Source organism: Drosophila persimilis, unplaced genomic scaffold (genome assembly GCF_003286085.1).
Source record: "Drosophila persimilis strain 14011-0111.01,24,50 unplaced genomic scaffold, DperRS2 tig00000000-arrow-pilon, whole genome shotgun sequence".
NCBI lineage: Eukaryota > Metazoa > Arthropoda > Insecta > Diptera > Drosophilidae > Drosophila > Drosophila persimilis.
The window spans coordinates 27133243-27146590 of NW_020825288.1; the positions used below are offsets into that span (position 1 = coordinate 27133243).

General features: G+C 49.5%; 1 protein-coding gene across 2 annotated transcripts; it reads right to left on the reverse strand.

Moving 5' to 3' along the window:
- Positions 1-1766: 1766 nt before the first annotated feature.
- Positions 1767-11508, reverse strand: LOC6594529 (tyramine receptor 1). Of its 2 annotated transcripts, none has more exons than XM_002019385.2 (6): positions 11023-11508; positions 7593-8429; positions 6028-6130; positions 5814-5939; positions 5432-5615; positions 1767-4538 (listed from the first exon to the last, which is right to left on the reverse strand). In XM_002019385.2, exons 2-6 carry the CDS (start codon positions 8227-8229, stop codon positions 3564-3566), a joined length of 2025 nt encoding a protein of 674 aa, XP_002019421.1. In that variant the 5' UTR covers positions 8230-8429; positions 11023-11508; the 3' UTR covers positions 1767-3563. The 2 variants fall into 2 exon arrangements, with proteins under 2 accessions (XP_002019421.1, XP_026851123.1); XM_026995322.1 differs by lacking the exon at positions 11023-11508 and adding an exon at positions 8510-8564.
- Positions 11509-13348: the final 1840 nt, after the last annotated feature.

Here is a 13348-nt window from a genome sequence, read left to right on the forward strand (position 1 = left end):
CTTAAGTTCAACTCAAAGGAAAGTCGAAAGAAGATTATAGCAGATGTTTTCGTGGAAGGACCAGATCCAGTCCGGTCCTGCCTCCAACTTCTTGCCATAAAAGTTGAGTACGACTCGAGGAAAAGCCCTGTATCAGTGGGGGTGGAGGAGGCGGAGGAGGAGCACTGCAATTTTCCTCGCAGCCTTGGCTTCTTCTTTTTTTGTTTCTTGTGTGTGATTTATGATTGGAAGTGGTAACCCAGTGGCCGCCACTAAGTTGTTTACCGCAACGAGAACGGAAGCGAAAGAAACGCTGAATCAGCCGGCCACGTCTGGGATTACGGCTCTCCGGGCTTTGACTCCGTCTCCGGGCCGCCAGCTGGCGGGCTGCGTGGCGATACATTAATTTAGCTGGAAATAAGGCGTGAAAAAAAGATGCGGTCATCATAATTACGAGCCCACGAGGAAGGGGAGGAGGAGCTGCCACACCACACACACACGCGCTGGGAACACACATGCGATTCACATGCGGAATGGCATGCATATGTGTGGCAGGTGGTGGCAGGTGGAGCACGGGGACTCTTTGCCTCTAATGAATTGCAACACATTTCGCTGTCACATTTCACATTTCACTTTCGAGTCGAGCTCGGCGGAAACAGGAACAGGTGCCTCCGCACCAGAAGCGGTCCGGTCCCCTAATGCCCCATGTCAGCGACAAGTCAGCGGCCTCTGAGAATCCTATAAAATACCCTCGCACACCCCCCACACTGCACTGTAATTTGGGGGGTTTTTTTCGAGGGCGCTTGATATCGCATAATGTGTTAAATTAAATGGGAGCCCGGGCTGTGGGTCCCTGGTCCCTGGTCCCTCCTATTTTTAGCCAGGTGCCGACAGGGTGCTTAGGCTAATGTGGTTTGTTGGCCAAAGATTTTCGGTTATGTCATCGCAGTCGAGAGAGCAGGCTCCCTCCCCGGCAATGCATACAAAAACGAAATATATGTACTCGCCGCACATTGTATAGGTATATAGTATATCGATATTTTCAAGCATTTAACAAGTGCTCGGGACAGGAAAAGTTTGCCAATGACAAATGCTACCCAGAATGTTTTTTCGAATGAACTTTTGTTTTACCCGTATTTTCCGCTTGCTTCTTTTTGTTTTTGTCCTCGAAGGGGTCGGGTAGGGGGCCTTGAGTGCCCCCTTCTCTGTCATACTCTGTCTCTGTCTTGCTGTGCCCCCAAAATCTCGTTGGCTGCAGACGGGGACTCGGGGCGGGGGGCGGGTGGCGGGGATTCGATCAATTAATGTAATCCAAGTTGGGCTCGGGCTCAATTAGAGTCTTAAAACTCCATTTAGAGGATGCTCTGTTGAAATTTGTTCTCGTTCCGTTTCCTCCCGGGATGTGTGTGGGGAGCAGCTCCACTGAAATATTCATAGGGCGACGGCAAGAGAGCAAAGCTGAAAGCGGTCCATATTTATGGTTATTTTTCGCAACAAACACAACTTTGCTTTCTAACCGTTCGCCCGGGCCCAGGCCCTCGTTTTGCTTTTTTGTGAGGGTTTCCCTTGAATTTGCTGTGCTGGTTAAATATATGTAAATACACAAGAGTACATACATCCATGTACGAGTATGTGCGCTGCAGTTGGTTGTGAATTCAATTTTGAAGCTGTTCAATAATTCACGCCCAACACACACTAAACATTGTTCATGGTCCTCCGACTGCCGACTAGAATCCTTGAATAACAAAGACCCACCTCTAGCCCGGAGAGAGGGAGTTGTCTTTTCGATTTGTCTATTTATTTGTTTGTTTGTTTGGTTTCACAAAAATGATGAACTATTAATAGATATGCAGATTATGCGGATTATGTATATGATATTAGTCGTACGCGTACGCCCAGCAGATGAGAGACGGCACTGGAGTGCTCCTGTGTCTGTTTCAGCCGAAAGTGTGAAACGTCTTTCATCCGAAGCCTCGCACGGCCTGACATGTGAGCTGAAATTCTGGATTCTCGATTCTGGATTCTGAATTTGGATTGAAGATTGTTGACTGAGGCGTGGACGGGGACGGGGGACGGGGCGATGAAGGGTAAAGATGAGGCATGTATGCTGATGAGGCTTCGTTCTGACTTAATCTCTATGTCGTAGCATTGCTTGATTACATTAAATGACTTCACACGGAGATGGGAATGGAAACGGAAGGGAGTGGGTAAGGACTCTGTTAAAAGTAGATTGCTTGGTGCTTGGCGAAACACGTGTTACATTGTGCTACTTCTGGTAGGCTCTAGGGCTAGCTAAGCTGTGGGTTGATGGCCTGAATAAATGATGCCTAAATTATATATGTATAGTATTCTCACATAAATACATCTCTCAAACATTCACACACACACAGACACACTTTAAAGCTAAGGGAAAACTCTTGAAGTTCCAAACGGACTTCAACTATAAACTAAATCACAGTAACTCTCTTTTAACTGGCTGATTAAAGCTAATTCTCGACTGAATCCCCACTGAATGCGGCCCGGACTCTGCTGCTCCACTGCTCCACTGCTCTCTCTCGGCTGTAAATCAGGGCCACTACTACTATCTGTGCTGTATCTCTTGGATTTATGGTGCATCGATATCAGCTATGACTGAGATACAGGGAGATATACTCGGGCACTAAATTCGAGTCTGATAATAGGGCAGAGCTGCCTCATAAATACATCACGCACTGGTCTTCGCAAAGAGAATGCACAATTCGTTTGGACAGGTGTCGGGGTCACCAAAAGGTGTCCCACCAGGCCACCCCACCCCAGAGCATATTCCGCACACGCACATATCTCTCAGAGCAAGTCTGAAGTCTGACTAGCTGAATATTAGAGTGGGAATAGTAGTAGATGTGTGCGCAATTTCGGTGAACCATATAACCAAGTTTCCTCATCCATCTAAACTGTCTATGCCTCCGCCTCCGCCTCCACCTTAGACACTGGCACTGCCAGCGCCACGTTGTTGCAAGTTCGAGGAAGCGTGGAGCGGAAAAGTCATGCGGAAATTACTAAATCGATACGTGCTGCCACGTATCTGATTTTCTACGGGTCTCCCGTATGGAAAGCGACTGCACAAATGCCTTTAAATCATGTGCAACAGTGGAACCATATTTATACGGATATGTACGGACAACTGACAGGGGCGGACACATCTCCTTTGGCCGTAAAAACATACTATACAGCGATACAATCTATGTATTTCCTGCCCGGCAACCTTGGAACCTTGGAGCATTGGGGACCTAGAACTTCCTCCGAGTCCAAGCCAAATCCAGTGGAATACGCGCGTTTTGCAGTCGAATGATCTAGTATGAAAGCAAACCCTGACGGCGAAGGGAAATGAAAATAAATTATACAACAAACTGAAGAACAATTACACATCCGGGGGATGGGGCATGAGGACGATGAGGGTCTGCTCAAGGTGCAATTAGGGACCACACCTAAAAACTAATGAATAAGTTAATCATATGCTGTGCAGTGGCAAATTTGTTCAGGGCTTGAGTGTGGGTTGAATGGAACATGGAGAGTGGGGACTGGGGACTGAGGACTGAAGACATGTCCTATCGCCTGATGGACATGGTGTTGGTGGGGAACTGGGGCTTCTGGCCGGAACTGAAGAAACGCTTGCAGGTGAGGCGCCAGAAGGCGGCGCGGAAGTCGACGCTGTAGAAGGCGTAGATGAACGGATTGATGGCGCTGTTGAACCATCCCAGCCAGGTGAGAGCCTTGGCCAGCATTTGGCTAACCTGGTGCTCCGCCAGAAACGGTGTGATCAGATAGTTGATGAAGAACGGCAGCCAGCAGGCTATGAATCCGCCCACCACGATGCTCAGCGTCTGCGTCGTCTTGGTCTCCTTCTTCAGCGACGTAATGCGATTCGACAGGGACTTGCTGTTGGTGTTGGTGATGGTGCTGCTGCTGCTGGGATTCGGGTTCGGGCTGCCACCAGTCGATGTTGTGGTCACACCGCTTTGGTGATGCTGATGGTGCAAATGGTGCAGGTGGTGCAGATGGTGGCCGCGCAGTCGATCCCGCTCCCTTTCCTGGCTGCCCAGGCCCAGGTGCGAGTGTCGAAAGCTTTGGGCCCTGGCCTGGGACTGGGACTGCCATTGTGTATCCAGGAGGCTGCTGCCCGGCCCGACGCCACTTGTCATTGTGGTGATGGTTGTCGATGCCGTCGATGTGCGCTTCAGGGACGAGGGCCGTGTCAGCTCGTAGCATCCATTCTTCACCCCACTGGAGGCGCCGCCACCTGAGGGCAGCGCCAGCAACGACTGGCAGTGAATGCCTCCAGCCGTAGTCACAGCTGGGGACCCCCCTCCTCCGCCTCCTCCTCCTCCACCTCCTGCTCCTGCTCCTGGTGGGGCCCCGCCGAGCTGCTCGCTGTCGCCGAGCATCATCTCGTGCAGCTCCTTGGCAATTGTCTGGTTGGAGAAGGTGCGCGACGTCGCCTGCCGCTGTCGATGGCCCGCCGAGCTGGGCTCCTGCTCCGACAGCTCGTTCTCCACGTCCGCAGCCGTGTAGCGCTTGAATTTCTAGACACGCAAAGTGCACGGAACGAAAGAAGCACAAGTCAGTGGATGATAAATAACTAAAATGGAGCCAAAGTGCGGTTAAAGTTTGTCTAAAGCTAAAAAAAAGTGAGTAAAGCGAACAGGAACAGGAAACCGCAGCTTTGCAGGATACAAACCCAGCAATGCTCTTGCTCTAAACTAAATTCTACGAAAAAATTGCATCTGGCAAGCTTAAAAGATATGAGAATACTACTCTTTAAAGCCCACCCACACACACACATACATATGTGTACGGACTCTGCATGGGAGAAGTCGGGAAAAAAAATAGTTGAGGACTGTAGAGGGAGGATTAGCTGCCGCATGGCGATAGCTGGAATACCCTTCTGGCATAGCAGAAGAGAGACTTGGCCGGGAGGAGATGCACTTGACTAGGCTTTAGGGTAATGGCTTTTAGAAGAAGTGCATGGATGGCCTTCTGGCCGGCAGAGTCGCCAAAAGTTGGCTCCTGAATGGGAAATGGGGCAGGGGAATGGGAATGCATAAATCTGTTTAACCGATTGATATGAACTCGTATGCAAAATCTAATCCAAGCGTGTTCAAGGGCAATAAAATTCAGCTCGTTGGCTTTCAAACTTAGAGAATGCCCCCACGCCTAAAGCCCCAACCCCTAGGACATGGCTCGGATCGACAGAGAGAGGCACGCCCGGTGCCCGGTGCCCGTGCCGGCCGGGGCATGGTATTTAAATCTGTGTAAGCTGCTGGCGTATGGGAATTATGAAACAAACGTGCCGCAGTTAGCTCTGTACGTGCGGTGGAGGAGGCTCCGGGATGCGGCTCCAGCTGCAGCTGAAGCTGCAGTATTTTGTGGGTTTTGTGTGGGTGGCAGGACTGGCAGGACTCGGTGGGACACTCACCTTGTTGTGAACACTTATGTCGGTCATATTGTCGTGCCTGGATGCAATGACACAGGAAATTCTTGCATACACATAAATCATGACTGCCATCGGTATGAAGAAGGAGCCCATGGCCGAGAAGATGACGTAGCCCTCGTTTTGGTTGTAGCGGCACTCCCGCAGGTCCCGTCTGCCCGGCTCGTACCTGGGAAAGAGAGCAGGCGAAAGGCGAAAGAGAAAGCAGAAGGGAAATTAGCGGAATACAATTAATTACAACACCGACGGCTAATGCGAGTTGCAGGACACAGTTTCCACCTAATTGTATTCGTTTGTTCGGTCTGGCGTCTCAGCAGGGGTCAGGGACAGGGACCTGGACAGGGATCGGGTCAATTTGCATACTCACCATCCCAGGATGGGGGGACAGGTGATGGCCAGTGCCAGCAGCCAGACGATTAGGATCATTATGAGTGCCAATCGTTTCGAGCGCCGCTTACGCGAGTACGTGAGCGGCCTGGTGACGGCCAAATATCTGATGGATAGACGAACGAAGTTACGGGCGAAATATGATTATTGGCTGGGATTTTTTGGGTTTTTTTTGGGCTTTTTCCCGCACGTACCTGTCCACGCTGATGGCGCACAGACTGAGAATGGAGGCCGTGCAGAGCAGCACGTCCAGGGAGATCCAAATGTCGCACAACACCCAGCCGAGCTGCCATGAGCCTGCAATCAAAAATTCATAAATTAAAAACTTCCCCCCAGCCGGCAGTCTGAATATTCCGAAAGTCCGGTCCAAAGTCAATTTGATTAGCAGCATTATTCTGCGAAGGCAAGAGCTTACTCTCGCCGGACCATGGCAAATGCCCCACCTAAGGCCAATTAAATGGGCAAAGCCCTCGAAGATTTTCGGGCAACGCTCAGATGGAGACGGACCCTGGGACGGGGAGCAGGACTGGGCTGGACACGGACGGCACTTTTCAGCAGTAGTTCCTTGGCCTGTTCCAGCCTGTCAACCGATTAATTTTTTAATCAAGGCCGGACCTCCCCTCCGTACCCCGCAATGGTCTCCGGGCACCAAATGAAAACTTGTTTTTGCTGCAAAACAAGGACCTCTGCGGTGGAGCTAGCTCATTAGGCGTCCAATGAGAAGATTGCCCAAAAGGCACACGGCACTCTAAAATAATAGAGAAAGGGCAAAGGAAACGGAGAAGGGCTCGTACTATAATTTTGAGATGCAGTTTGGAAGTTCAATTTGCTGTTTGCTGAAGCCGGACCGGAACTTGAGTGCACTTTTAGGGAAAGTAATCAAACAAAAAGAGGGAAATATGGTATGGGATTTCCTCTAAGAGATGCCTGACCAAGATGCTGCACCTCCGCTGCCTGAACTCGCCTTAAAATGACCTTTGTTCCCTATGCAATATCTTGGTATTGTTAATCTAGGAGCAGCCATATCTTCAGGAATGTCCTTGGATCACTTAATTATCTGATCGATTATAATAAACAACCAATAAGCGGCGGGCCTCCACATATTAAATTCGTTGAGGGTCGTACCCTATCCCTATCCTCCCTCTCCGCATAGTATCTCCGGGTATCGTCGTCCCATTTTCGGACAGTCCTCCGTTTCGGGATGATTATGAAAAACTTTTGGCATACCGCAGCCTTTAAAGCATGCCGGCCCCAAAAACATCGACTGAGGAATGTCTCCCCTTTTTTGCATTTTGTTTTTTTTTTCGGTGGTTGGGTATTTTTTTTTGCGGCTGAGGAAATTACAGGAAAGCGAAGGCAACAAAAAAATGAAAGAAATTCTTTCGGTTCAAAGAATACAAATCCATAAGGCGAGAGAGATACATATATTCCACCTTGGAGCATTTACATACACAAAAATATGCGGGGCGGGGTGGGGCGGGGCGATGGGTCCTGCGGCCACTCCCACTCCCACTCCTGATCCCATTCGTGTTCCTGTTCGTGTTCCTTTGTTACATTAGCGTGGAAAGGTGAAGGCGAAGGCGAAGGGGCGTGGCAGGGGGGCCTAGCCGGAAAGCTTGTGTTGGCAAAATTTTTCTTTTGGGGGGGATTTTGCCGGAATGGCATCTTCATCTTTTAATCACGCGAAAAGCCGACAAAATGTTGCCTACTTTCGAGCGCAAGGACCCTAAGAGAGGGACCAGAACGAGGGACGACTCACCTGTGAGATGTACTGCCACGGCGGGGGGCATCACAAAGATGCCCACAAGGAGGTCGGCCACGGCCAGACTCATCACGAAGCAGTTGGTGATGGTGCGCAGGCGACGAGTCGTTAATATGGCCAATATGACCAGGGTGTTGCCGATAACGGTGACCACGATGAACGTGGCAAAGACTGCAATCAGGCAGATGCCCTGCCAGGATAGGACGAGATCGTAGAAGTGCGCCCATTCGGCGGCCGCCGCCGACTCGTTGTAATAATTGAATGTGGTCACGGCTGCGATGGGGGCCGACTCGGTGAGGGCCACGGCCAGCCCCCCATCGCCCACCTCATTAGAGGTCTCATTAGCGGCATTCTGCGGCAGGACGACATTCAATCCCGAGACAGTTCCTGTTCCTGTTCCAGCCGCCGCTCCCGCTCCAGCTGCCACTCCTGTGCCCCCTGCCGCCAGGCTGGCTGCGGTGCCAGTGCCATTCCCACTGCCATACCCACTCGCTGTGCCAAGCAGGTCCTCGTAAACGATGGATATGTTCTCCTGGCGGCCCAGGCCCAGGCCCAGCCCGAGGGAGGAGGCAGCCACATACATGAGCGACGGATAAATGGCGCTTAAATTATTCAGCTGCAAGTTGACAGCCATAGATCTGATGCTTATACTGCTGGCTTCTGGCTTCTCGCTTCTGGCTTCTGCTGTAACTCGTACTAGTAGCTCTTGTTGCCTCTAATCCTCTAGAGGGGGGACACACGCTCTGCCCAGTCGAAGCCTAGCTGGAACTGCCCAACTGGTGTCATCGTATCGAATTGCTCTTTGATGGCTCCGTCGGTCCGTCGTGGCCAGATCTGCAATCAAATGAAAGTGCGGGGCGGACTGGTGAGTTTTTGCATGGGAAATGGCTCGGAATCGGTTGCGGATTATTTACACTTAACACTGGCACGTATCTTGGGGCGATACACTATCCGGCGAGGAGAGTAGATTCATTCAGCACCGGATTGCCGCCCATTCATTTGCTGGAAACTTTTCCACTATCCAGCCACTATACACACGTGCTCTCCCCGTCGATAAGATTGATAATCGCTCTCAAAAACTTTATTATGATGAGGTGGGAGAGTGGGAGCTCTGTGTGACTCTGTCGACTCTGCCGCGGATGAACGCCAAGTGTGTGGCAGACCGACCGGCAAGGGTTCGACAGTTCTTGGCACTTCTGTTGACAATAATTTGGCATTTAAGCATTATTTATTCACTGCCTGATAGTGTGTGGGGGTACTGCTGATTGCAGAATGTCTGTGTGTGTGTATTCTATATATCTCGATGGGATGGGTATGGGTACGGGTGTGAGGGTGAGTGTGAGGGTGCGATAACCAAATTAAAAACCCGCTATAGACAATGTGGCGGGGCGGTGCTCTAGCATAAAGGTGTCTGGTGTTTGCTAGGAGAATTTGCACTTCCCAAATGCCAAGGCCAACAGCAGAGCCGACCAAACAAAGGGTTCCGTGGCCAGCGAAAGGGTATCCCCCAGTCTGTTTGTCGGCTGCAGGCCATAAAAGAGCAGAGCTTATCGCTCACATGATATCAATCTAGACAGCTGGGCCTCCATGGAAGGCGTGAGCGAACTTTTACTCTTTTACTGTTTTTACTGTTTTATGCTGCAGTTTATGTATAAATATTTCAACAGCCAACAGCCAGCCCCATGACGTACTCAATGTGGAAGCGATAAATTGGATAGATTGGGGACAGGGCCTACGGCAGTTCAGCGGGCAGCAGGCAGCCGCAAGTCAATGCCAAGGTATCGATCAGTCCGTAAGGAATATACATATGTGTCATCCCATCTGATAACGCGCTCAAGCCCCAAACCTAATTGAGGCACACATGTACTATAATTATAATTATAATTATATACGAGTCCGGGAATGGTGGTGGTAACCAAATGGAATCTCGAGTGTGCAATAGGAAACTGCTGCAAATTCGAATGATACCGAAAATAGATTTATGAACGCATGCCCCCGCGCATTTGAAGGGGGTATCTGACCGCGATAAGCAAAGGCTCTTGCTCTGGCTCTGGCTCTGGCGTTTTTATGGCCACTTTGATTGATAATCCGATTCGCAACTCAATTGCAAAGTTCACACACACAAATTGGGGGAGGGGGAGGTTCTTTGGCCCTAATCTCGGGCCAATTTCCATGACAATGAAGCCAATCAAGCCAAATAATACCAAATATTCTTCCTTGGGGTTGAGAGCTGTTGGGTTCTTCAACAAACTATTTCTTCAAAGCAAGCAAATTGAGTTGGAAAATTCAATTACTTGTTTGGGCTAACATTTTGCATTTTCAATTCCAAGACGTTCGGATCGGGGCTGCTGTGGGGTACGAAAATCTCTATTAGCTGGAATCGATCGGGGATGTTCTCTAAACACATGCGTATGTTCCTGTGTCATCAATCAAGTTCTTGGCCCCGACAGAACACTCATCTCTGGGCCTATCGGCGGCTATATACAATATGTTTGATTTATTCACACTCAAAGTTCAGCCCAGCAGCAAATAAACAATGAAGAGTCTTCTGAGTGCCAGAGCATGCTCTATTTGCCGCTTTTCAGGGCATTTCTGTTAGAGCGTTTTGGCCTCTTTGACAGCTGGACGGCCTTCACCTTATTCCGCTTTAATTGACCAAGCCCCATTTCATTGGCAAATATTAAGAGAACGAATGGTATTCAGATATAACTCGGAATGGCCAGGGCCAGACATCACATAGAAATTCAAATGATTTTTGGCTTTTTCCAAATGTTTGCATACTGTTTTTTACACTCTCGCCCCCCGAAAGGGGGGAGGGAAAAACTACTGCGTCGGAATTCTGTCCAAATGCAGCCTCCTTCCTCTATTCATTTCCTCTATTGTTTGGGCCGAGCAGTTGTTGCAATTTTCGGACAACATGGCGTATGTGTAACATGCAATCCTCAAATAATATTTCCCTGACTGTCATGTATTTTTTAGCACCTCCCCCGGACCGTCCCGGGACCGGGCCCGGGCCCGGGCACAGTATTTTGCCAGGTCCTTTTTGCCCTCGATCTCTCTCTCTCTCCACCCAACCGCAACGGAGTCGGTGTTGGTGCCACACACTGGTGTCTCTGACGTCAGACCACCACAGTTTCATTCGCAGTGTGGCACTACTTATAACTCGCTATTTATTGTGCTGGCAGACACTTATTTGTCCCTCTTTATTTGGCAATCCAATCGAGGGTGTTCAGCGTGAAAGCATTTTGCCATTACTCCCACCTGATCTATGGAAATGTCTCTCCCAGCCAGCCAGCCAGCCCACAGGCTTTGCCCTCTCCCCTGCCCGTGGCCGCTTCAATTGAGGCCAACTGCCAGGAACTAAAGGGTCCTGAAGAGGCCTCCTCTCTCGTCTCCCCCCTCTCTCTCTCCCTCTCTGTTTACTTACTTAATGCAATCGCTCTGTGCTGTCCTCTGCTCTCACATTCAAACACTTGGCATTGTTTTATTTACACAGAGTTATATGTAAGTATATTATATTAATTATTATTATTGTTTTTTCCGCCTCCGCAGCAGCACTCCTCCGCAGCACAGCCCACTGAAGTGGCCCAGAACGTTGTATTTAATTTCAAACTTGGTCGAGTGCCCTGCAACTGCAACTGCAAGTGGATGAGGCTGATGGGGCCCAGCAACTGATTCACTTTCAATATATTTATACGCAAGAGTGTAGTATTTCGAAGGGTCTTCCCGCACAAATTCAAATTAACGTTATCGTGCGGACAGGTAAGCCCCCGCTGGCTGATCAATCGCTCACGGACGACTGTGATAATATGGTGGGGCAAAGAACGTTTTTCTGGCGCTCCTCCTGCAACAACGACGCGACCGCCTCGACGCTCCACGGAAACTGAACTGAAACTGTAACAGAATGGCGAGACCGGCCGAGCGCCGCGTCGGGCCGTGCCGTGCCGAGCCGAGTCGCCGTGCGAATGTGGATTTTCAGTGGGCATCTATCAGTGGGGTGGGATTGGTTGGCTGGTTCCAGTGAACTGTGGATCCCAATCCTGCTGGAGGAGCGCACAATATTTAAACAATTGTGCAAACATTTGAAATTTGAATATTCAAAGCTCCCACTTAATTCGCAGAATAATGTTTAATTAGGCCTAAAACGGTGTGATAGAGTGTTCACTCTCTCCTCCTATACTCGTATTGATAAGAAACCTGCGGGGAACTGAGAATTTTCAAAATGAACACATAAATGTATTCGCGAGTACTCAGGAAATCTAATTTAAGACTTTTATGGTAGCCTTATAGACATAGTAATAGCCCCCGCGTGCACATGCCTATCCCCATAGCTATTGTACAATATAGTCACTATATGTCTGTATATCTGTGTATATTTGACCCATTGTTTGAACATTTTATACCCTTGCCTTGCAGATGCGTCTTCTCTTGCTACGGCGCTCATAATGAGTATTGTCAACAGCTCTGCCTGCCCCAGCACTCGCTGCTGCTGGATGTTGTTGTTGTATTTGAATGCGTTCCACAGCTCCACCGACCGGCTCCCGCCTCCGCTATGGGAGGTAAACAAAGGCATGCGCCCTGACGTCAAGCCGAGGCAACCGGAACAACGGCAACGTCACAGGTCACAGCCAAGCGAAGACGAAGCCAGGGAACCAGCCAGAGCTTGGAGCAGAATGAGCGCCAATTTCTGACTTTGAATCGATCAATCTAAAATTTAAAATCTCACAAATCCTTTTATGCGTAAAACAGTTTTAAATGCGTTATTATTGTCCCATCATTCCCCATTTTTTTGCAGCATAATCTGCGGCTGCGGTGTTCGAAACCAAAGCACTCTTCTGGACTGGACGTCTCCCCATCTAGCCACATTTAACCTCCTTAATTGTCGGATACTCATTCGAATTTTGGTTCGTGTTTGTAGCAACTGTTTCTGCCTGCGACGCAATTACCATGTCGCGCTATCTCTTTCTAACCCACCCACGTCACCGCAGCGGAGCAAGCTTAACGCGCTCTCTCTTCTTCTTGTCTCTTTTGATCCTCTCTGACAAAGTCGTCTCTCTCCCTACGCACTCTCTCAGCGACACTTATACAGGTGCCTATAGAGTCAGTGGACATGAATAAGCATGCCCAGCAATGGGACAGGCAGTGGACAATAACAAACGGTAAATCGTAAAGTAGGCAAGGGAAGATTATACTGCGAACAATTTTGTAGCAAACAGAACAAAGTACACTGAGAATAATATTTGGATCCGACATACCTAACAGATTTACTTGGCTGGCTGGGGACCTGGCTGGCTCTCTGGCTGGCAGGCTGTGGTGCACAGTTGGACATCACTTAGATTGATTAAATGCGAGAAATCAGTGCGGTTCCGGCTACGTGACGTGACGTCCCTGGGATGCGGATGGGGATGATGATGATGGCTCAGCATAATTGGTGTCTATGCAAAAGCATTTATCGTGAAAGGGTAGAGGGTAAAGGTATCACAGCGTGGGCAGAGGCAAATGGCAGGGGTGGGGGAAAAAACCATTTCTAGTTTTGGGGCAAAGTTTTGCAACATCATTTAATTATCAAATGCACGTACATAAGTGAGTTTTGCAGTGACAGGAAGGAAGGTCGTCACCCGGTTTCCCTTTCCCTTTGCTTCTGATTCTGCTTCTGCCCCATTCCCTGAACCCATCCCGGACAACTTCAAGGCTGCGCTGCGTGTAAAAGTTTGTCCCGTCTCAAGTTCTCAAGTTGGGGACAAAAAAACCTT